This window comes from Schistocerca serialis, chromosome 5 (assembly GCF_023864345.2).
Source record: "Schistocerca serialis cubense isolate TAMUIC-IGC-003099 chromosome 5, iqSchSeri2.2, whole genome shotgun sequence".
Classification (NCBI taxonomy): Eukaryota; Metazoa; Arthropoda; class Insecta; order Orthoptera; family Acrididae; genus Schistocerca; species Schistocerca serialis.
In genome coordinates this window covers 662,907,383-662,933,003 of record NC_064642.1, presented here as the reverse complement: position 1 = coordinate 662,933,003, position 25,621 = coordinate 662,907,383, and the positions used below count along the sequence as shown (strand labels likewise).

General features: G+C 40.5%; 1 protein-coding gene across 1 annotated transcript in view; it reads left to right on the top strand.

Moving 5' to 3' along the window:
* The window catches only part of LOC126482163 (V-set and immunoglobulin domain-containing protein 1-like), a 730,649-nt gene that overhangs the window by 587,781 nt on the left and 117,247 nt on the right, over positions 1-25,621 (top strand). The window contains exon 3 of the mRNA XM_050106140.1: positions 8,496-8,707. Coding sequence (XP_049962097.1) covers positions 8,496-8,707 — 212 coding nt within the window. The remainder of the gene's footprint in view (positions 1-8,495; positions 8,708-25,621) is intronic.

Sequence of the window (25,621 nt, the reverse complement as noted above, 5' to 3'; positions counted from 1 at the left end):
TGTCTGTTTTATGGATGTTTACGTTCTGTGTTTGTAACTTGGTTACTGGCTCCTAGTTTTTGTGTTGTGTGTCCTCGTTATTTTTGTTTTTGATTTTGTGAGTCAGTTTCTTTATGATGATAGTGTCATATCTATCCCCTATAGCTAATGATTGTGTCTAATTCATTTTTGTAGTTCTCTTCACTGTGGAATTTTTTTAGTATGTGCAGCATATATGGAAACTTGATAGTTCCAGCACAATCACATGATTGCAGTATTTGTATATGGTTAGGCTAGTTTTGGTGACTTTTCTGAATGCGGACAATTCGTTTTGGTCGTCGTCTCAATGTATTGTGAGGTCAAGGAAATGTAGCATTTTGTCATTTTCTGTTTCTATGCTGATTTTTATTTGTGGGTGAACTGTGTTTATATCACTGTTCAGTTGTTCGATGTGATTTGGTGTTCCGTCTAGAAGGTGCGTGATATTATCTACATAGCGATAGCAACATACTATCCTGTACTGCTTGCGTATTACTAGTGTTACACATGCTTAGTTTTCAGTGTGCATGAGGAGGATGTGGGTCTGCTGTTGGTGAACTGGTTGTCAAATGAGAAATAGTTTTGCACTCTGATTAGTTTTAGAATGCAAGCTATTTCCTTTCATTGGGGTTTGGGAAGAACTTTCTGTTGTTCCAGTTTGGTGATCCAGGTGGTATCAGTGGTAAGGATATTTATGTAAATGAATGCGATGTCCAATGGTGTGAGCATGGCTGTTGCGGGTATGTTGTGTCTTTGATGTTTGGTATCTGATCTTTGGTGTTATGTATGCCTTTGTTGTTTGCATACACATAATGTTCCTGCAAGTATGTGTGTATTTCTCTGGCTAGGTGACCTGTGAATGCACTTCAAAATATTACAGCTGGACGCATAGGAATGTCTCTCTTGTTGAGCTTTAGTAGGCTGCTGAGTTTTTTTTGCCTTGAGGTTCTTTTGTGTTAGAAATATCATATTCTGTTATGTAAATATGTATGAATTTTTTTTATTAATGTCTTTATATTTTCTTGTATCTGTGTGTTGCGTCACAGGTTAACTTTTTCGTGTTGTAGTCTTTAAGAAATTTTAAGATTTTGTGTTTGTGCGCCTCCTCTTTTATTACGATCATTGTATTGCCCTTGTCTGATCTAGTGGTGAGAGACGCTTTGTTTTTAAGTATGTTCGTAATTTTCCTGATAGTTTTCTCTTCAGTTTTTGTTCCTGTCAGAATGTTGTTTTTGTTTCCCTTAATTATGCATCTTGTTTCTTCTGCAACCAAATCTCTCATCAGACTTGCATTAAAGATTTATTAGTTGTTGCTATCTTGTTGTTTTCTTATGTACCCAGTTTCTGTGATAAGATTCTCTACTTTGTTGTGTGTAATGTCTGCACTGAAGTTGTATTTCGGTCCTTTCTCTATTAGAGTTATATCTTGGTTAGTCAGATATATTTCGGTAAAGTCGACCAGGCGTTCATACAATGTGTGGTTTGTTTTCCTTCTTTTTTATGCATACTGATTCTGCGTTGTTTCAAAAGTGTGTTTAGTATTTGTTGCTGTCTTTCGCATTTTATTTTTACTAGTCTATCTGTGTTTTGTTTGACGGTATTTTTTATGTTATTTAATATTTCTGAGATTATGATGTGATTTCCTAGTTCTATATTAATTTTGAATGGTTTGGTTTTGAGTTCCAGCACCTTTCTATGTAGGCATATAATTTATTGTTTCAAATAACCAATCTCGACTTTGTACTTAGCATGTCGCGCAACAAGTGAAATAATGTTTACATTGACAAGTGTATAATTAGGTATTGCTTTCTGTGAACGACAGGTTCTGTTGAACTTTATGTTTAAAATAGTTCGATGTAATTTTGCTGTATTGTTCCAGAATTAATTGTAGAGCTTGCCTGAAAATGCCAGGGAGGGTATTGAAATAATCATCTTGAGGTTGAAGCTCTTCTGCCCACACTTGCTTACAAGTTGGTTTGTGTTTGTAGAGAGTTCATCTTGAGCAAAACACAATTTTTATTTCTTTTATTTCCCAGACATGTTTCCCTGAAGTTTTTGCGTTATCAGTGGATTTTTTATTGTCTTTCTATAAACGTTGTCTTCGTATACCTTGGTACCACTTGCTGGGGTTTATCTGTACTTTTATTTTCTATTATGTGTATGTGTATATTTGCAATACGTTTCACTTACTTTTTCCGGCTTCCCCATGATGCACGCTGTGAAGGCTTGCGCTAGGTAATTTTCACTATCACTGTTCACTAACCAAAGAAACAGATTTGTTGTGTTAGTCTGTGCTTGTTTAGTTGCCTTTAGTCTTCTATGTACTGAGTTGTCTGTCCAATAGGCTTCTTTTAGTCCTGGTTCTTTTTGACCATGTTGCCTAATTTATGCTCTGATTTGTTATTGTAAGGGAGACCGTACAATTTTCTTGCTATTATGGGTGTTTCTTGTTCATGAGTACTTGTGTGTGCGTTCTGTGTGTTTGTGTTATGTGTGTTTATGTGTTGTTCAAATGTATGTGAAATCTTATGGGACTTAACTATAAAGATCATCTGTACCTAAGCTTACACACTACTTAACCTAAATTATCCTACAGACAAACACAGACACCCATGTCCGAGGGAGGACTCGAACCTCCGACGGGACCAGCCGCACAGTCCATGACTGCAGCGCCTCAGACCGCTTGGCTAATCCCGCGCAGCTGTATGTTTATGTTCTGTGTGTCTGTGTTCCTATGTTGGAGAGATAAAAATCCAAAATCTCCTCAGCATCTGTTAACATGGTATATATAGGAAACTTTGTATGTTTTTAAAGTATGACAAATGAAAATACTATCTTAAAAATTCAAATTTATACGTGTAGATGTGGTAAAGAGCATTTTTCCTGTGTTATAGAAAGAAAATGACAAAATATACTGATGATGCTGAAACGTCAACGAAACATGCCTGGGAAATTGAAAAAAAAGTGCTTTATGAGAATGGGAAATGTCAAAAAACAAATCAAATTGTCTGGCATTATAACTGCAAAAACATATTTATGACATCCCACAAGAAAAATTAGATATTCATAATCGATCAGTACATTTTACTTTGCTCACGAATGACTGAGTTTAACCACACATGCGCTCACACCATGCTACCATACAACTGCCTAGTTGGCACCAATCACTTGCTTAAAGAGGTCATCATTTTTTCAAGTAGAGAAGGAATATTTCATCAAAATATACACTATAATACAGATTAGGTGGCTGTTTTTCAAGGAGTTCCTTGTGGGGTGGATGAGTGGCCTGTATGTAAAAAACATTATTCCATTTGAGTCCACAGACGTATCTCGGCACTGCACAGGACAGATATGTGAATGTTCTGAAGGTTATAGCATCCACACCCCTATTTTACAGTTGACAAAAAAAATTATTATTTTTATTAATATATGATATCGTGAGGGACAAGTGTGTTTTCAGAGAAACAGTTTGGTTTTGCTAGTGCAGAGATGGTGTAACAGTATCTTCACAAGCCACAGGAAATAGACTAAAAACAATATCTTCTAATTATAAGAACAATTATTATTATCACTGATTTTTTGTAGCATTCATTCTTGTTTGAGTAGCTATTATGCTAGCCAGACCCACTTTAATCTGTCGCCAATGATAAGTTCTGCTATTATTACTATTATGTAAACTACCTATTTATATTATTGGAGAAAAATAGAGAAGAATGTTATTCAAGTTAAACATACATTTTCTGTAGGAATATTACTAATCTTGATCCTGTGCATTCCACCTTCATTTTGCTGTGGACAAGGTGCAAAGCCGCCATTAGCGGTAATATATTTATATGATTGTATTGGCAAGAGTTATAGTTTTATTTCCGATTGAAAATGCTGAGAACAATTATTTAATGCTTGTTAATGTGTTTTTCAAATCGAATTCAGTCTGTTATTTTCATGTAATCGGAACAGATCTATTGTGTGATACACCACTGTTTATTTATCTGCCACCATTTCATGAAAGCTTTATGTGACGAGTTTAAATTGCCAGTTAATTCAGAAATATATATTTGCCATTGTAGGAAGAATCCATGTAAAGGTAACTTGATTGTATATCAAAATCTATGCAACGACAAACCATTCTAACTTCTACAAATCTTTGCTGGTGTTGGAGCATAAAACTTCCTCAGCTAAAGCTCAGAAATCTTTTCAGTAAGATTCGCCGATTCCAGTGTTGTGTGTCTCCTTGTTATAAACGTGAAGTGATATTCAAGAGGCTACTAAGTTTGCATGAAAGTAGTCAACGGACCCAACTGAATAATTTTAAACCGATACACTTCTTTACAGACAACACATGAAAACGGTTGTGTGTTTCAATTTAGTTCATATTCATGATCATGTTGTATTCTAGCTGGGTAATGCAGTAATTGAATGACAATTTAGATCTATAGACATATTTAAATATTTATGCAGGACGCTGCTAAATTTACTCATTCACAACATGGTTTAAAAGACAGCATAAGGGGCAGGTAAATTTAGTGAAACTAAACTTGTAATTTTTGTTGTTTATAGGTTCCCTAACTCAGGTTTCACAGAATATCTGCTGAAGCTACAGAGGGTTCTTGAGTCACTTTATAAGAAAAACGACGAATTAGTTACATGTGGTGACTTAAATATTAATTTTGTGTATGATGGTGCAAGAAAAAGATGTTGATAGAGTTCCTAAATTCATATGATCTGATGCAGATTGTGTTTTTTCCAACTAGGGTGCAGGGGAACAGTAGCACAGCCATAAACCATATTTTAATTCATTCTTCATTACTGAATGGGCATTCTGTTAGTAATAGAGTGAATGGTCTTTCAGGCCATGATGCACACATTTTACTACTAAAATGCTTTTGTACTCAAACAAATGTCACATATGATTACAAACTATGCAGGAAAGTAATCTAACAGCAACAGAGTGTATTATAAACCTCGTGAAGGAATGAGAGTGGCTGGATGTCTATAGTGACATAGATGACAAATATAATGCTTTCCTTAACACATTTTTCACGCTCTTTGAGAGTTTCTTTCCATTAGAACGTTCTAATGGGGTACTACGAGTAAAAGGCAGCCTGGGTGGCTGACTAGTGCGATAAGGATATTATGTAGTTGGACCATTACAGAATACGGAGAGTAGCTCACAATTGGTTCACCTCGTACTTTTGCAACAGACAGCAAAAAGTGTTTATTCACAGTGTTTAGAATGGTGCTGATATGGGGTCTGGGTTATAGCCAAATGGGGGGTGTCCCAGGGATCAGGGTTGGAGCTACTCCTGTTTCTTATTTATGTAAGTGATATGCCCTCTAGTATTACGGGTAACTCTAACATATTTCTGTCTGCTGATGGTAGTAAAGAAAGTTGTGTCCAACATTGTCTCGGTTTCAAATAGTGCAGTTCATGTCATAAGTTCATGGCATGTAGGAAATAAACTAACGCTAAATCACAGTAAAACTCTGTTTTTACAATTTCTAACACACAATTCAACAAGACCCGATGTTTTAATTTAGCATAATGAGCGTATGATTAATGAAACTGAACGGTTCAAATTTCTAGGTTTGCAGATAGATAGTAAACTGTCGTGGAAAGCCGACGTTCAGGAACTTGTTCAAAGGCTTAATGCTGCCATTTTTGCTGCTCAAACGGTAGCAGAAGTAAATGGTTGTTCGATACGAAAATTAGTCTACGTTGCTTATTTCCATTCGGTTATGTCGTATGGTATCATGTTTTGGGATAACTCTTCCCATTCTAAAACGATATTTTTGGCTCAGGAACGTGCGGTTCGGGCAGTAAGTGGTGTAAGTTCGCGAGCCTCTTGTCGACCCCTGTTCACTGGACTGGGCATTTTGACATTGGCCTCTCAATATATATATTCTTTACTATTTCTTGTTCACATTATCAGCTTATTCCCAAGTACAAGCAGCTTTCACTCAGTTAATACATGGCAGATAGCAAATCTGCATTTGGATCGGACTTCCATTGCTCCTGTGCAGAAAGGTGTACAGTAGACTGCTCATTCCATTTTCAATACGCTACCACAAGAAATCGAAATCCTAGCAGTAATCCACGCGCTTTCAAATCGAAACTGAAGAGTTTCCTCATAGGTCACTTCTTCCATTCTGTCGAGGAATTCCTTGAAAAATTAAACTGATTCTTGTTGTATTGTTCATTGCGTTTACTGAAACTAATGGCTTGACATTCTTGGGTTCATAAAAATTTTGTTTTGTAAGTTGTAATTTCATGTATTGACACGTTCCATGACCTTGGAGATTTGTTCCTCAATTTTATCCTACGGAACTTGATGTGTAAATAAAATAAAAGAATTGGCTGAGTGATCATTAGTTACATTGACCATGATGCGCGGAGTGACCCGTATATTCTATCTGTTTATCTAAAATTAACTTTAAAATGATGATCTAAACAGGTCTTAATAGAATGATACTAAGAATTTCTGCCATGCTCTTTCGGAGTATATCTGAAGAGTAATTTTGTTAACTTTGAGAAATGAAAGTTGGCCATTGACGCTCAGAGTCAAGGATGAGGCCCTCTAGCTTTCACAGCAGCAGCTAGTTCGAGCTCAAGCTATTTCTGCTGGCGCAGTTTTCCACGGCCGTTGAAGCAGCTGTTATGGTCGCCTTATCCCACCTTACGACTTCCTTCGTCTGCTGTTATAGCAGCGCTTACCTAAGGTTTCATCCACAGGAGTAAAATAATGGTTGGCGGAGTCACAAAATGTCCATGTGATTATTATATTCAATTCAAAACTTCTGGCAATTAATTTTACCGCAAGAAATACTCTATTTCTTGCGGTACACGCGTAGCGAAGTAGTGCGACAGTATCAGAAGAGATCAGAAAATTGATTGGTAATTTAAGAGAAAGAGTTTCACAGATTGAGGAAGTCAATAACTTGTTGGTCCACTCTGTCCAGATGCAAGCAGTTGTTCGGCGTGGTGTTGATTGAAATATTGTTGGATGTCCTCCTGAGGGATATCGTCGCAAATTCTGACAGTTCGGCACGTTAGGTCGTCAAACTCCCGATTTGGTTGGAAGGCTCCGCGCATTATGCACCAAACGTTCTCAGTTGGGAAGAGATACGGCTACCTTGCTGGTCAAGGAAGGCTGCGGCAAATAAGAGAAGAAGCAGTAGGAAATCTCACAGTCTCCGGGCGGTCACTATATTGCTAAATGTAAGCCCAGAAAAGCTTGCCATTCAGGACATCAAAACGGGGCGTAGTATATCATCGAAGTACCACTGTGCCTTAAGCTTGTAGGCGATGACAACTTAAAGCGTCCTGCATTGAAAAGAAACGTCACCCAAGACCTTCATTCCTGGCTTTCGGGCCATATGACAGGCGAGAGTCAGGTTGGTATTCTACCGTTGTTCGGGGCACCTGCAGACACCCTTTTGCTGATCATCGCGACACAGTTCGGAGTAGAACTCAGAGGTGAAGACAGTTCCACTTCTGTCAATGAGATCCCAGGCCGAAAACATGTCTGGAGACTTTTCGGACAATGATGGGATACCAACCTAATTGTCATCCGATATATGGTCCGGTAACCAAAATTGATGGTCTGGGGTGCCATCTCTGTTCATAGCAGGACGATTGGTCATTATCCACGGTACCCTTACAGCATAGCTGTCCGTGGACGATATTCTAGGATCCGTTTTGTTGCCCTTCCTGTAAAGGCATACTGGGCTTACATTTAATCAAGTTAACCCCGTTATACTTGGCGAGAGTTTCTACATCTTGTCCTCGTGCTTTCCAAACCCTGCTTTAGCCCGTAAAGTCACCGGTCTCTCCGTAATTGAAGACTTTGGAGCATTATTGTCAGGGCCGTCGAACTACCTCGGATTATGATGACCTAACGGGCCAGTTGGTCAGATGTGGCACACTATCCCTCAAGAACACATCTAAAATCTCTGTGAATCTGTACTAAGACAAATAAATATTTGCATAACGGGCAGAGGTGGGCATACGCTTTATTTACTTGCTCGATTTGTGAAGCTCTTTCTCTTGAATAAATCATTCCCCTTGTTCTGAAATTGTAATAATCTGTCTGTCTATATACATATAACACATCTACCGCTTTGCATCCCATCCGGATAATTTCTTTTTATGGAATCATATTCTTCTTCCTTTTTCTTTTTCCTTAGAGTGTATGAGTTTATTCCTTAGTGAGCAATTTATGACAGCATTTTAAATTTTCAAATTCGGTCAAAAATTATACGAAATAGTGACGATCAGGTTTGTTGCCACTGAAAGCAGCTAATTAAGCGACGTATAACTTAGAGAAGGTGACCGTTTTAACAGGTCTACAACATGGTACGTAGGTCCTAATGATCTCACCCAGTGAGTGGTGGAGTGGGATAGTTACCTTAAAAAGTATGCAGCACCGCATTAGCAAAGCATCAACAGGCTTTGTCCCTGAGTATGGGACTACTTGCAGCTTCGACGCGCGGCAGCGGCTGTCGGCGCCGGTGGAGTCGCACTGGAAGCACCCTCAGCTGGTGGCGGACCGCGGCCTCTTCAGCACCCTGGAGTCTCCAGCAGAGCTGACCCTCAGCCGCCTCCAGGATAGCGACGAGGCCGTCTACCGCTGCCGCGTCGACTTCCGCCTCTCTGCCTCCAGGAACTCCAGGGTCCGCCTCACAGTCGTTGGTGAGTTCCGCCCAAAGGACTCTACTGTGCCGGGCTGCTGAATTCCAAGTTTACTCACAATTATTTTCCGTTAGACTTAAGATTACATTAGATTAGATTAGTACTTGTCCCATAGATCATGAATACGACACTTCGTAATGATGTGGAATGTGTCAGGTTAATAAAAGGTGTCTATACAAGATATTACATTACACAAAATATTACATGACACTCAATATTTTAATTTTTTTTTGTGAGGGGTGGGAAATTACCCACTAACTATATCCAAAAATTCATCTAATGAGTAGAAGGAATTGCCATTGAGAAATTCTCTTAATTTCCTTTTAAATGCTATATGGCTATCTGTCAGACTTTTGATGCTATTAGGTAAGTCATCAAAGACTTTTGTGGCAGCATAATTTACCCCCTTCTGAGCCAAAGTTAGATTTAACCTTGAGTAGTGAAGATCATCCTTTCTCCTAGGGTTATAGTCCTGTACACTGCTATTACTTTTGTATTCGTTCGGATTGTTAATAACCAATTTTATAAGTGATTATATATACTGTGAGGCTACAGTGAAGATCTTTAGCTCTTTAAGTAAGTGTTTGCAGGATGATCTTGGATGAGCTCCAGCAATTATTCTGATTACACGCTTTTGTGCAATGAACACTCTTTTACTCAATGATGAGTTACCCCAGAATATGATGCCATAGGAAAGCAGAGAATGAAAATAGGCATGGTAAGCTAATTTACTCAGATGTATATCGCCAAAATCTGCAATGACCCTAATAGCATAAGTAGCTGAACTCTAACGTTTCAGCAGACCCTGAGTGTGTTTTTTCCAGTTCAACACCTCATCAATGCATACACCTAGAAATTTAGAGTATTCTACCTTAGCTACCGATTTCTGATCGAAGTCTATATTTATTAATGGTGTCATTCCATTTACTGTGTGGAACTGTATATACTGTGTTTTGTCAAAGTTGAATGAGAGCCCATTTGCAGAGAACCGCTTAATGATTTTCTGAAAAACATCGTTTACAATTTCACCAGTTAATTCTTGTCTGTTGGGTGTGATAGCTATACTTGTATCATCGGCAAAAAGTACCAGATTTGCGTTTTCATGAATATAGAATGGCAAGTCATTAATATATATTAGGATCAGCAGAGGACCCAGGACCAAACCTTGCGGCACCCCATTCTTGATTGTCCCCCAGTTTGAGAAATCACCAGCTTTTTGCATATTATGTGAACTGTTTATTTCAACTTTCTGCACTCTTCCAGTTAGGTATGATTTAAACCATTTGAGCACTGTCCCATTCATACCGCAGTACTTGATCTTATCTAGAAGTATTCCATGATTTACACAATCAAAAGGCTTTGATAGATCACAAAAAATCCCAATGGGTGACTTCCGGTTACTGAAAGCATTTAATATTTAATTAGTGAAAGTATATATAGCATTTTCCGTTGAAAAACCCTTCTGGAAACCAAACTGACATTTTTTAAAAACTTTATTTTTACAAAGGTTTGAAGCTACTCTACAATACATTACTTTTTCAAGAATTTTGAATAAGGCAGTCAGAAGAGAGATTGGGCGGTAGTTGTTGACATCAGATGTAGAGAAACGAAGTTTGTTATTTCTGCATTAACCAAGTCTCTCGAACCTATAGTTTCAAATAATTTGGAGACATCCGCTACAGTTGTGCTAATTATTTATTCAAACCACGAACGGTTTCGGAATTTTAAAATCATGTCTGCAAGTGTATGAAATTATCGTATTTTTAACACATAACATGAGGTCAGGCCAGACAGCGCAGCAAACCGGTTGTGGTTTTAGTACGTAATTATTACAGTTGATGCGGATCTCTCTAAATTAGTTAGCATGCCTCGCAATTGCGGGGGTCTTAGATATCAAATCTTGTACTATAGCGTCAAAATTATACAGACTGTGTAGAACTCTTGAGATTAATATTGTGTACCGGACTGGGACTGGTACGAGGGTTCTTCGCCTTTCAACGGCTACTGTTCCGCCAACTGAGCAACCCAAGCACGACTCACGCCCTTGAGACAGGCAACTAATGGGCAGAAACGAAAAAATCCCAGCGTCCTTACGCACTGTTAAGACATTGGTTCCACTTTCGTGGGGATTACCATGTGTCCCTACAGAAATGCAGTTCCATGGTTTTTCTAGAATCCTTAGATCTAACGCTCGAATGGCTTCTTTGAAATTACCTAGCTCCTACGCCCCAAAGCATTCTCTCTCCAAAGGATATTGTCATCGACAAAACGTTGAATTCTTTTCTTTTGCTCTATCAAAACCAGTGTCTGTAATCGTTTGCTGTCTGTCAGCCGGCCGGAGTGGCCGTGCGGTTCTAGGCGCTACAGTCTGGAACCGAGCGACCGCTACGGTCGCAGGTTCGAATCCTGCCTCGGGCATGGATGTGTGTGATGTCCTTAGGTTAGTTAGGTTTACGTAGTTCTAAATTCTAGGGGACTGATGACCTAAGAAGTTAAGTCACATAGTGCTCATAGCCATTTGAGGTCAGTAGCGGCACCTAAAAAAAAAGGAAAAAACTTAAAAGCTGGTCCTGTAGTCTGTGCAAAGCGTCCTGCTTTCCTAGAAGACCACACAAGTACACTGAAGCGCCAACGAAACCAGTATAGGTATGCGTATTCAAATACAGATATCTGAAAAAGCAGAATACGGCGCTGCGGTCGGCTACTCCTATACAAGACACCAGTCTGGCGCAATTGTTAGATCGGTTACTGCTGCTTAAATGTGCTTGAACGTGGTGTTATAGACGGTGAAGGAGCGGTGGGACACAGCATCTCCGATGTAGCCACGAATTGGGGATTTTCCCACACGACCGTTTCACGAGTGTACCGTGATAATCAGGACTTCAGTAAAACATCAAATCTCCGACATCGTTATCGGTGGAGAAAGATCCTGCAAGAACAGGACCAACGACGACTGAAGAGAATTTTTCAACGTGACAGAAGTGCAACCCTTCCGCTCATTGCTGCAGATCTTAATGCTGCGCCATCAACAAGTGTCAGCGTGTGAACCATTCAACGAAACATCAGCGTTGTTGGCTTTCGAAGCCGAAGGCCAACTCGTATACCCTTGATGACTGGACGGCACAAAGCTTTACGCCCCACGTGGGCCCGTCAACACCGACATTGGTCTGTTGATGACTGAAAACTGGTCGGACAAGTCTCGTTGTATCGAGCAGATGCACGTGTACGCGTATGGAGACAACCTCAGTAATCCATGGACCCTACATGTCAGCAGGCGACTGCTCAAGCTGATAGAGGCTCTTAACGGTTAGGGTGACACGTACGTAAGCATCCTGTCGGATCAGTCTGATATCCTTTGTGCATTCCGGTGGTCTGTGGCAATTCCAGCAGGACAATACGACACCCCATACGTTCGGACTTCCTTCAGAGTGGCTCCAGGAACACTGTTCTGAGTTTAAACACTTCCGCTGCCACCAAACTCCCCAGACATGAACACTATTGAGCATATATGGAATGCCTTGCAACATGCTGTTAAGAAGAAATCTTCATCTCCTCTTAGTCTTGTGGATTCGTGGAGAGCCCTGCAGGATTCATGGTGTCAATTCCCTCCAGCACTATTTCGGGCTTTATTTGAGTCCATGCCACGTCGTGTTGCGGCACTTCTGCGTGCTCGCATGGGCCCTATACGATATTAGGCAGGTGTACCAGTTACATTGGCTCTTCAGTGTAGTTTGTTGCACGAAACACCATTGCAAACTTAAGATCAGGTTAAAAGAGAGCTTTCAGTCTCTAATAACGGGGATTTTCGAAACATTGTGATCCTGTAATGCACTCCTTAAGTGTGGCGGTCATCACTTTCAACACTTGCTATGAGCTTAATATGTTGTTGTTAGATGCATGTTTGTTACACCACAAAACGACGTAATCATACATTCCTGACAGTGAATTCAGTGTCACAAAGTACTTATTATGCGATGCTCTACCAGTTGCATAGTTCTAGTTCTAAAGACATGTGACCACCTGAAGCTCCTGCAGATTTGTTAATCAATGAGAAGGGCTACCTGTTTTTATTCCATAAGCCGGGTAATACAGATAAGACTTCTTCTTTTCGTAAGTCGTCAGTCGCTGACTGGTCTGATGTGGTCCGTCACCAGTTCGTGGCTTGTGCCGAGTCCTACAACTTAGGGGAGCATCTGTACCCTACGTCCCCAATTATTTATTGGATGTATATCAATCTCTGTCCGCTTACAGCTTTTACCCCCGTCAACTTCCTTTAGTAACATGGAAGTTATCCTCTGAATTCTTAACACAAGTCTGTCATCCGCTGACTTCTTAACACTGGCATTTACGTTTTCCTTTCTTCCTCGATTCTGCGAAGAACATCCTTATTTCTTATTTCTCAGCCTCCTGTTTATCAGTCTTCTGTAGCAACACACTTCAACATCTTAGTTTCTCTTCTTTCCGGGTACTCCCACAAACCATAACTCTCTGCTATACAACGCTGTTCTTCAAACGTGTCTCCTCATAAAATTCTTCCGCATATTAAGGTTATATCTGATAGTTGTGAAACGTTCTCTTTGCCTGACTGGTCTGCATTTTATGTCGTCTTTGCTTCGTCATGCGGTGTTTTCCTCCATCGATATTGTCTGCTTCCCGGTCACCAACTTCGATGTTATGTTTACCGCCAGAGGTATCGTCTTTCATTAGTAATCAAATAATCCTCGGTGGCGGGTTCGAACTCTGTCACTGTTTACATTTCAAATAAAATTCTTCACCAATGGTGGCCGAAGACTTCCGGCATAAGGAGTCACCGTCATATGCCAACGCCTGTGACAACGAGGGCGAAGGCGAGGACAGAAGTTCAGGACTCTCCCCAGCCTCGGGAGTGGGGAAACTGCTCCAAAAACGAGAAAACAAATCAGTAATGATCAATGATATGAGGTTGCAGAAGGCAATGGAAAACACTGCATTAAAAACACATACAGTACCATGCATCTACAGCACACGTGGCCTGTAATCCAAAAAATGTCTTGATGATCTCTCCATTGGCTAAAGTTTCCGGACTAGTCCCACATTCGGTTCTCCAGAAGGGGACTGCCAAAGGCGAGGTGTCCGTGAGAGAAAGATTGAATGACCAACGAAAGGATGATGTTCTAAGAGTCGAGGCGTGCAATGTCAGAAGTTGGAACGTAATAGGGAAGCCAGAAAATCTGAAAATGGAAATGCTAAGACTCCATATAGATGTAGTGGGCGTCAGTGGAGTGAAAAGAAAAGAAGACAAGCATTTATGCTCAGACTAGTATAGGGTAATAACAATAGCAGAAGAAAATGGTGTAACGGTAGTAGGATTCGTTATGAATAGAAAGGTAGGACAGAGAGAGAGTTACTGTAAACAGTTAACTGACAGGGTAATTCTCAACAGTATGGATAAGAAATTAACACCGAAAGCAATAGTTTAGATATTCATGTCGAGGTCGCCAGCAGAAGATGCAGTGACAGAACGTATATGAGGATATTGTTAGGCAAATTCAGTATGTAAAGGCAGATAAAAATCCAATAGGCATGTTGAATTAGAATGCGTTTACAGGGGACCGAGTACAATTAAGGGTTACGGGAGAATATGGGCTTGATAGTAGGAAAGACAGAAGTGAAGGACTAAGTGAGTTATGCAATAAATTTAAGATATTGACAATGAATTCTGTGCTCAAGATTTACGAGACAAGGAGGTAAACTTGGAGAAGACCCAGAGATAGAGGAAGACATTAGTTGGTTCCGAAATCAGATACAGAATTGCGAGGCCTACACCTGGGCAGTTACAGACTCAGACCGCTGTTTAGCATTGATGAAGAGCAGTCTGAAGCTTAAGACGCTAGTCAGGAAGAATCACTGCGCTAAGACGTGATATACAAAAGCACTAAGGAATGAAGACTTGTGCTTGAAGTTCTCTGAGGCTCTAGATCAGGGCCGGCCAAACGCTTCACAGTGTGCCGACGTGCGGAAGTGCTGCACATGTGCGCACGTGTGCGACAGCGACATCTGTTATTAGACATGTGTCCTAAATGAACGGCGGCGGCTCCACTTCCTTGTTTATGTGGTACAAGCAAGAGCGCAACATACCCAGTCTCGTTTACCCCTGGTAACCGTAACCTTAACAGAGAAGTACTGAGAAATGGCAGGTACTGTGAAAAAGCAAAGGACGGGAGATCTATGCTCTCTGACGTTTAAAAATGGCTGGGAACTGCAATTCTTTTTTGTAGTCGTTGGTGAAAACTCACAATGTTTGCTGTGCCGCCGAATAATAGGCGGCCAGCGTAAGTTTTCAATTGAAAGACACTACAATACATATCACAAAGACGAGTGTAGTGTACTCAACAGTAAAGAACCGCAAGCAAAATTAAATGTCCTTAAGAAAATGGATGAGACACATCAACTCGATTATCATTTCTCATGACCAGTGATTAACGTGTTTGGATTTATTCCTTTCATAATTAAAAATTATTGTTTACTAACTGTGAATTATTGCCTCATTCTGCTTCATGTTACATTATTATCAGGAAAGTAGGTCATTAAACCGATTGTTCCAATGTAAACTTATATATATATATATATATATATATATATATATATATATATATATATATATATTTTAATGTATGAAGGGCTACGTTCAACTGAAGTCGATAAAGCGTAACATCCATCTAATTGTCGGTTATTATGCAGATTTCAGACGTAACTGATGAAAGATATAGCAATAATGGAATTGGAATAACAGATGATCATCGAGAGGTCTGCGGTTATCATTCTGTTCAGAGGTCAGTGAGACAGAAGTTATGTGGGTGTAAATGAGGGCACCGAGGATTAGTTATAGGAAACCTTGGATTAGTTGAATGTTATTTGAAATCATGAATATGGTTCGTTGGAAGTCGCTATGTGCTCTCTTTCTTAAATACTAGATCAAAAACATTACGCGTATTTTCGTGCCGTCAGTCAAGCTTCCTTAATAAAAACTCACGGTTGTTAATTGTATTACTTGTCTTACTGGGTTAAACTGTTAACATAAAAGTATACGTCTCAATGAGTAGACTGTCACAGTATTTTAAATGTTTAATACGCGAAATACCTTCCCATGGTTGGCTTGCAAGCTGTGGAAAGAGCACTAGCATGCGCCGGTAAAGAGTATCCCAGCAAGTGGATAAAGCGACATCTATGCGTAGAAACATGCACTACATGAACGCTGACGGCTGCGGCGTGCACGCTGTGACCCGGAAGTTGCACATGTGCACGAGCACCGCACGCGTGCAGAATTTCTGGCCGGCCCTGCTCTAGATACTGCAGTAATGAACAACGAAGTAGACATATCAGTGGAAGTGGATCGGACATCTGTGCAAACGGCTATCACCGATATTGGAGAGGAAGACTTACGTACAAAGAAGGTTACATCGAAGAAACCATGGGTAACAGAAGAAATACTTCAGCTGATTGACCAATGAAGGAAGTACAAAAATGTTCCAGGAAATTCAGAATATAGAAATACAAAACACTTAGGGATGAAATAATTAGGAAGTACAGGGAAGATAAGGCGAAATGCCTGTATACTAAAATGTGTAAAAACGAAAAAGAAAGTGTTGTGACTGTGACCGCAACGGTCGCGGGGTTGAGGTGACGGAAAGCGCCTCGGGACCCATGGCGCGACCCACCAACAACAACACAACGGGAGAGGACGGGCACAACCAACGAAGGACCTAACAAATAAGAACAGGATCGAAACAACAGAGTCACAAGAAACCACGTCCACTCGTATTCAAAACAAGAAAGTAAATACGCCGTCTAAGGGAAGGCGATATGTCTGTAGACGCACGCAAGATTAGACCGTCTGGCTAAACTTTTCTTTTTTTTTTTTCTTTATTGGAGACTGGCTGAGCGAAAGGCAGGAGCTTAAGTACGCTATCGGGGGCGGCGCTATTGGCCGCTGGGACCACGTGTTCCACTGTGGCGCCCCCACACTAAATGTGGGTCAGGAGGCGCGCGCCGCCACGGTTTACGGCGCGTATGGTGCAGAGATATGTAGGGATCTTCAACATCTGTGCTGTCTGGCGCGGATTCAAATTCCGCGGCGCGCGGTATTAGGGAAAGCTCTTGGAAATATGGGTAGTGCCCAATATGTAGAAGAGCCAAGAGGGAACAATAACAGTGGAGGACAAAGAGGAAGGGCACGTATTAAAAAGCGCGTAAGGATGTTGTCTTTCACCCATACAGTTCAATCTATACAGCGAAGAATCAAAAAAGGAAACTGAAAGAAAGGTTGCAGAGTGGAATTAAAACTCAAGGTGGAAACTTATTAATGTTAAGATTCGCTGATGACATTGCTGTCCTCAGTGATAGTGAAGAAGAATTGTAGGATCTGTTGAATGGAATGAACTGTTTAATAAGTAAGTAACTTGGACTGAGAGTAAAGTGAAGAAAGACGAAAATAACGTGAAATGAGAACAGCTAGGAACTCTACATCCGGATTGATGATCATGAAGTAGATGAACATAAGGAATTCTGGTACCTAAGCAACAAAATAACCCAGAACGAACGGAACAGGGTGGACACAGAAAGCAGACTAGCACTGGCAAAAGGGGCGTTCGTGGCCAGGAGAAGTCTGTTAGTATCAAACGGCAAGGTTATAGGGCATCTGTTTAGGCATTAGGGAGTGCCTTCCATGGTAGTCGAGGGAGCTATGGGCGCTAAACTCTGTAGAGGAAGAGATTGGCATACATCCAGCAAGTAACTGAGTACATAAGTTGCGAATGCTACTCTGAGAGGAATAGGTTGGCACAGGAGAGGAATTCATGGAGAATTTTGCAGATGTTGCACCATTTTAAATTGTCGAACGCCATTTCTACGCCGACAAATCCTATGAACGTATCTTGATTATTTTCAAGTTCTGCTTCCACTATCAATCGTAACTTCAGAAAAGCTCTGCTCGTACCCCCTACCTTCCGAAAGCCAAACGATTGCCATTTAACAGATTTTCTGTTTTCTTTTCTATTCTTCTCGGTATCATCCTTGTTAGCAACTTCGATGCATGGGATTTTAAACAAACTGAGCGATACCTCTCGCACTTACCTTCTGGGTGGTGTGGATGATATTTTTAAGGAAATCTCCTAGAATGTGTCATGTCGCAGAAATGTCACCAACCATCTTCGTCCCTTTGTTTACTACTCCACCCAGTAACTTCAGAAATTCCGAAGGAAAGTTTTCTATTCTTCTGCTAAACTCTGACTCTAATAATGTATCCTCTTTGTTTTCACATCAATTGCAACTTCTTCTACCACACCACCAGACAAGCCCTCCCTCTTATAGAGACCTTCAACGTACTCTTTCCACTTGCCTGCTCTCTCGCCTGCGTTTAACAGTAGAATTACCACTGCAGTATTAATATCCACGCCAGTGTTTTTAATTTTGTTGAAGATTGATTTGACTTTTTTTGTTTTGACCAGGTATCAAAATCATCTTTCCATTTCACTTCACTGACCCCCAACTGCATGTACACTGCGCCTTTTTCGTTTGGCTCTTAAGAACTTCAGCTTCCCCTGTCACTTCCGAACTTGTTACCAATTCGTTGATTATGTAATCTTTCCATTATAATTAATCTGTAATCTGTAGCCACTAGAGAGATTATCGTGCCTTCTTTCTTCTTTGGACACCGAAGCCATGTAGCTACGTTTGACTTCTTTTTATTCCATGGTTTCCGTTGACTTCTGCATCCTAAAGCCGTTGATGATGTCATCTGTGGTCCCCGGTTTTTTAACGGGGCTTTAATAAACGGCCACAAGTGTGTACAGTTCTTAAGAGGTGATCTGTCGCCGTTACGGCAAGGCATTCGCCGGATGTAAGGCAATGCATGAGGCAATACGCAGTGCATGTTGCCCGTGCGCTAAGTGACAGATAACATTTCTAGACTTTCACCTGCGAGTTCAGTTAAAATAAGCGGCTTTGTACATCAATTTAACTCTCAGGTAAAAGTCTGGAAATGATATGTGTGATTGAGCGTACAGGCAGTTATGTGTTTTCCATCTGTATTCCGTTACTGTATTCTGCTACTGTCTTATGTCTGTCTTATCTCCAGGGGTATGTCTTGGAATAACAGCGATAGCACATCTTTTAGGAACCGTAGATACTTGTGGCCGTTTATAACTCCCGTCAGAATAGCTGGAACTATAATTGACATTATCAACGGACTCCCGACGACATGAAACGTCATATAAAAAAGATCGTGCTGCAGCAAGTCCAGATTTATATGTGCTGTATCTTCAAAAAGTTTTGCTACCTAATGGCTGGTGAGGCAAAATATCTTTTACTTGGAAGCGTATTGGACAAAGTATTTTCAGAAATCATCACAAGAAACGAGACCATGGGTATATGGTTCAAATGGTTCAAATGGCTCTGAGCACTATGGGACTCAACTGCTGAGGTCATAAGTCCCCTAGAACTTAGAACTACTTAAACCTAACTAACCTAAGGACAACACACACATCCATGCCCGAGGCAGGATTCGAACCTGCGACCGTAGCGGTCGCGCGGTTCCAGACTGTAGCGCCAGAACCGCTCGGCCACCAGCGGCCGGCTGGGTATATGGTATAGCAGATACTATTCTCTGATAATTTCTACTAAAATCTGATTCGTAAGAGATTTTTGTGTTTAGCTTCTTCCTACCAATCTCACTCACTGCATTTCTCTCTATATGCGAAGAAGCATTTCAGAGAATTGTATCTATTGCCGTCTGTAGCTTTATATTTGTATTTTCTGTTAACGTTGATTACTAGGAACACATAATCATAACACAAGGCAACTACAAACTAGCGCAGGAGTCCTGCCTTCCAGTGACCACAAATCCCCTGGGGCCTTAGTGTCTTTTTACGTATAGGACTATAGCTACATTTCACGAAAACATAGCTAGATACTTGCTGAAAATGGTCTAAATAATACATACTTTGACTAGCATCAAATCCCCACTCATGTACATTGTATACGAATGGGACAGAAATCAGATAAAGAAATATTGGCACTTTCCCCATCGTATGATTCACCGTGCACACTTCGGCTCAAACTTAGGGAATGCTACACACAAGCCCACAGATAAGATTCTCGCGAGATCACACGCGTCTGAGAATGCTGCCGTAGTCATGTGACTCTATAGGGAGTGTCAACAGCACTCATCAGGGACTCGCGAGTTCACCGCGGCTGGGCAGGCAATTAAGATGGTACGACCGTGCCGCATTGTACGCTAGTGAACCCCAGGGGCGTTTTCAACCGGCTAATTGTAAAGGCTTCTCTGCCTCGAACACAATGGCATCTTTCCTCCGCGAGGGTCGAGTGCTGTGTGGGGGGACTTTCACACGAGGGACCGTGAAAAGAAGTTTTAGCGAGCTGAAGCGATCTGTTTTGCACTGAATGCTACGTGTCCTTTGACACGAAAGGCGCGTCCCCATCCATCCTTCGACCTGGAGAATATCACGAATATCACTTTCCCCTCAGTCCACTCCGTAAAACAGATACACCCCACAGCATTCGTCAATTTTGTGTCTTTGGTAAAATTCATTTTCACACGTCATTAACAGACAGTCTAGATAAATACAAAGTTCGGAAAAACTTTATTCCATTAGAGTATTTCTTCATTGACAGACATGCAGATACAATAAACAACGTTTTTCATTTTTAATGAAACTTTCCATTTTTTTGCAACTCGCGTCAGAGTAATCGCCACTTTCTAAATTTTCCAAATTGGCACTCTAATACTGGTTCCCCTACGTCAGCCACATCTTTTCCAGTTTCCTCTGCTGTAGCATCACCAGAAAATTTCTCCTCCTCATGGTGACCTTTAGTGTTCTCTTTCCATCTATCCATTCTCTCTCCTACATGTAACAGTTGAAATCCTAATGCACACTTAATTCTACCACTCTTGCCTTTAATTTCTCCAACGACTGTTTCACCTTCTCTGTATACTGAGACAGTTCTTCCGACCACCGTCTCTGATAGTATTCGTGGTGAAACCTTCAGCTGTCCTTTATTTTGCACAATTTGCTACTAGTTTCTGACCATGACCATTATCAAGCTTAGCTGGCGTAAACGGCAGGAACGTTATATCATAATTTGAACACAAGTAATTTGCTGTTTTGGCCTCATCATAGTACTTTAAAAAATTTTCACAATGTTAACCGTGTACAAGTTTTCTTCAAGAAGCAAAGTCCACAACTTATTGTGACCTCTGTACCCCAATTCTCGAACACCATTGTTCTTTGTGCATTTGGCCAATGGCCTTGCCACAATGGTAAGACACGTTCCCGTCACATCACAAAAACTGACAGCAGCCGGCAGAGCGATATGCTAAAAACATGCCCTTCCGTATCCGCATTCAGTGACGCCTATCGGCTGCTGGCGTCATGGCGGTCGGTACCATTGAGTCATTCGAGGCTGTTTAGATGAAGAGTTGCTACATTTGAGCTTCGACTTGGAGCTTAGTGTTAATGCGTATGGCTCTGTGATATGAGAATCTCCTTTCTACAGGCCTTAGCTCATGTAGGTTTGATTTAAAATAACAGGTTTGACAGCTGGCACAGGTGACCAGTATTTCTGGCCCTGTAATGAATGTCGGTCTACCACATCCCGTTTTCAAGTTATGGATGCGGCAACTGATGGGGAAAGATTAAGTGGAAGACTGGTCTCTTTCAGTCTGTCATAAGGTCAGTACTAGGCTGCGATCCAACCAGTAATTTGAAGCACTACCTTGTCTCCAAAATTTCAGACGAGCAGGAATCTGATAACTTCCTAAGTACGAACGTTAACCAACCACGGTTCATCTCCTTCTCAGTTGCATAGCATGGACAGGGATAATCCACTCTGGGACTGTCAAAGAAAATCGCATAGTGCGAAGCCTTGAGACATAGAAGGTAACTTCTCCAACAAATGCTTCTGTTTCACTATGTCATGAAGATCCTCAAATATGTGAGGACCTTTTCTTAGGTTTCTACTAGACTGTAACGTGAGTACATGCAATTTGGTAATCTATCTGTGAGTACATTAACACTCTAACTTCCAGCTCTGTGCATCCCAAAGTACGTTGAGTTCTTTTCATGTTCTATTAATTTGTCCCTAATTAATAAAAAAAGTTTGCTTAACTGTACAGGGTGATTCAGTAACTAGAGCCACAAAGAATAACTACGAAAGTATGAAGTACGTGAACTGAAAGTAAGAGCTGAAAAGTTTGTGGGACAAAAACGTTGCATGTGACCGTGGGGGCCATAAAACGTCATTGGTTTATTGTTGCTAGGTGGGTTCGCTTCAGGGATATGAAGGTCAACTTGTTTTTTTTTAAATGTAATGCTATAGTTTGGTACTTATTTTCTGATAGTGGCTATCAGAAAATCCAGTGATGTGTAACAGTACGGTTTTTGAAGGTTAACGATGGTCAAAAAGGTGTCACGAACGTGCGTTTACAGAAGGTGTTCGAAGTGATGACCATTGGTATCAATGCAGTGCTCCTATCTTCTTATCATGAATTGAGTGGTATTCGTTATCACATCGGCATTTATCGAAGCACATGTTCTGACAATACTCTCTCGCATATCTTCAGGTGCAGTTGGAAAGTCTTTATAAGTAATGTCTTTCACGAATCCCCACAATACAAAATCCAGAGGCGTCAAGTCTGGCGAACGAGCCGGCCACGACACATCTCCTCTGCGTCCAATCCAACGATATGGGAATTGTCTCTGCAACACCCATCTTCTAGATACCATATTCTGTTCCTTGTTCTCATTTCTTCCAATAACAGACCAAATGTTTCTTGCAGGAATGTGATGTACTTCCTACCATTTAAATGTCCTGCGAGGAAATAGTGGCCTATAATTTTGTCCTTCAGAATCCCACACCATATATTTACCGAACACGCTTTTTGAAGTGCAACTTGGCACAGCCGACATGATTTTCAGTTGCCCAATAATGCATGTTATACAAATTAACATTTCCATGGTTTATGAATGTAGCCTCGCCGGTTAATAAAATGAAATTAATAAATGTGTCATCCCTCTGAATCTGACGTAGAGCCCATCGGCAGAATTCAGTCCGACGCATACAGTCTGTAACCACTTAATTCTTGGTGGTGACTGATACGGTAAGGATGATACTTGTGGCAATGCAGAACACGAACAACACCTCTCTGGCCCATACCAGATTCCCTTGCGATTTGACGCGAACTAACATAAGATCTCGAACTACAGTGGCAAGAGTACAAATTTCTCTTTCCTCGTTAGTAACTTCCCTTTGCCGAATATGTTTCTGATGCGTTAAAGATGCAGTTGTTCTCAGTTTGTCGTACAGATATTTAAATGTACGACGTGTATGTTGAGTACATTGAGGATATCCTTCAGCGTGTAAGTCTCTAGCTGTCACTGAATTTCGTTGGCATTCTCCGTAAATGAGCAGCATGTTCGAAAGCATACTTCATTCTCATTCTACTGATTCGACAATACTAGTCTTACCGTTCCTATTAGTGTTGCATTGCAAAACCGTCGAATTCTGTTTAAATGTCAATGGCACGATATATGAGAGAATTGTCAGATCATATGCTTCGATAAGTGCCGAAGTGATAAGAAATACCAATCATTCCGTGATAAGAAGATTGCAGCACTGCATTGATACCAATGGTCATCACTTCGAACACTTCATGTAAACGGACGTTATGCCACCTTTTTGACCTTCGTTGACCTTCAAAGACCTTATGCATCATTGGATCCGTCTCGATAGCAGCTATCAGAAAATAAGTACCAAACTATAGCATCCCGTTTAGAAACAAAATTGACATTCATATCTCTGAAGTGACACCATCTAGCACATTATGGTCCCCGTTGTCCCATGCAACTTTTGCCCACAAACATTTCAGCTACTCTCATACTTTCGGAGTTATTCCAGGTGGCAACAGTTATTGAGTCACCCTGTATAGGATGCACCTATGTGGACATTGTAAAATGTTTTCAGACTAAGTCGAATTTGTACCTTGACTATCTCAGCGTCCATTGCTACGCTCACGTGAACTGTATGGTCTACACACATTGTTTTGTTATTCTTTGATCGAATTTTTATCTTGTTGACAAATTGCAGCACCGCCTAAACTTTTCACGCTAATTAAGACCATCGAAGCATGGTCTCTTCTGAATGTACTTCTGACTAAAACCCGATGCTGGTAGCTGTAGTCCAAGGGTTTTTTAATTATGCTTTCTGCGTTGTGGTGGCGATATTTCCATAGGAACTTTCATCCCCGAACATGTACCTCCTTATATGTAACACAGACGTGAAACATCAATTTTCATTGATTTAGCTTAATTTTTTAATGTAGCCCTATATTTTCTTAATAATACCATACGCAGTTTCATCCCCTTAGGGGTAAAATTTCCAAAAACAGTGGAAATTTTATCTTTTTATTTCTAACTGAGAAGCCAAATGTAAATTTACAGATACATCGTTAAAAATGCATTCATAATGATATTGTTTCATCCAACTTTTCATGCTCTGTTTCACTCCGTTAGGGGTTCACTTTCAAAAAAACACTGAAACATTGATTTAAAAAAAAATATTGTCAAGAACCAGTTATCACAGATGTAGCTTCAAAAATGCTTTAATAGTTTTTAAACAATGATTTATTTAAAAAAACCTTTAAACCACTCTTTTATACCCCTGGGAAACGCTGAAACACGTATTTCTTTATTTGTGACCGAGAAACCAAATAGTAGCTTTTATATGTCAATCTTCAAAATTGCCTTAATAGCGACATAATTTGAAATAATGTTCATCCCATGTTTCACCCCCTTAGGGGTAGAATTTCGTTAAGTACCTTCTTAAACTACGCCTACAGTGTAAGGTGAACACCTTCTGCAAATTTAGGTGTCTGTTCTTAGCGGTTTGGGCTGGGCGTTGGTGAGTCAGTCAGGACATCGCCCTCTCTATTACAGTAGCTTAGTGCCCGCTGCTTCGCTCACGTAGGCTGTATGGTGTGCAGAGATTTGACCGAATTTTAATGATGTTCACAAACTGAAACCCCCCTTCTAACTTTTTGACCCTAATGAAAGCCATATACGCATGTCTTTTTCGAAATTACTTCTGACCAAAAGGCAGCTGGAGTCAAACTTTCTGGTAATCACGTCTTTTGCTTTCTTGTAGAGATATTTCCATAGCAACGTTCATCCCCTGGTAAATATTTCTCTATATCTAACGGAGAGTTGCAATACAGATTATTATAAACTTGGCTTTAAAATTTTTCCATGGAACGAAATATTTTCTTAAAAGTTTTCATCCCTTATTACCTCCCTTACGGGTTAAATTTCAGAAACACTAGAACACGTATTTATTTATTCATTTTTTATTTTCAACCGACGAATCATACCAACTGTCACCTGTGTAGCCTTAAAATCCTTTAGTATTTCTTCGGAAATTATTTATTTTCAGAAAAAAACTTTCATTCACTTTTTACCGCCTTAGGGTTGAATTAACAAAATGCCGAAAAACATATTTTTTTTTTATTTTCCGTCCGATAAACGATATACCAGTTTTCTTAGCTACAGCTTCAAAATTACCTTAATGGCGACGTACTTTCAAGAAGCTTTTCATTGCCTATTTCACCCCTTAGGTTTGAAATTTCGAAAAATCCCTTCTTAAACGACGCCCACTGTATAAGATACACACGTTCGCCAAATTTCAAGTTTCTCTTTTTAGCGGTTTGGGATAGGGGACGATGTTAGTCAGGCAGACAGGCAAGACACTGACTTTTAAGTACAAGGATTTCTCTGAACGCATATTTCATATTTGTACCAAGCTGTTGGCAGTTTGGTTCAGTAAAACAAAAGACGATTCTGCCTTTGTCTGTCGTTACTGATGTTG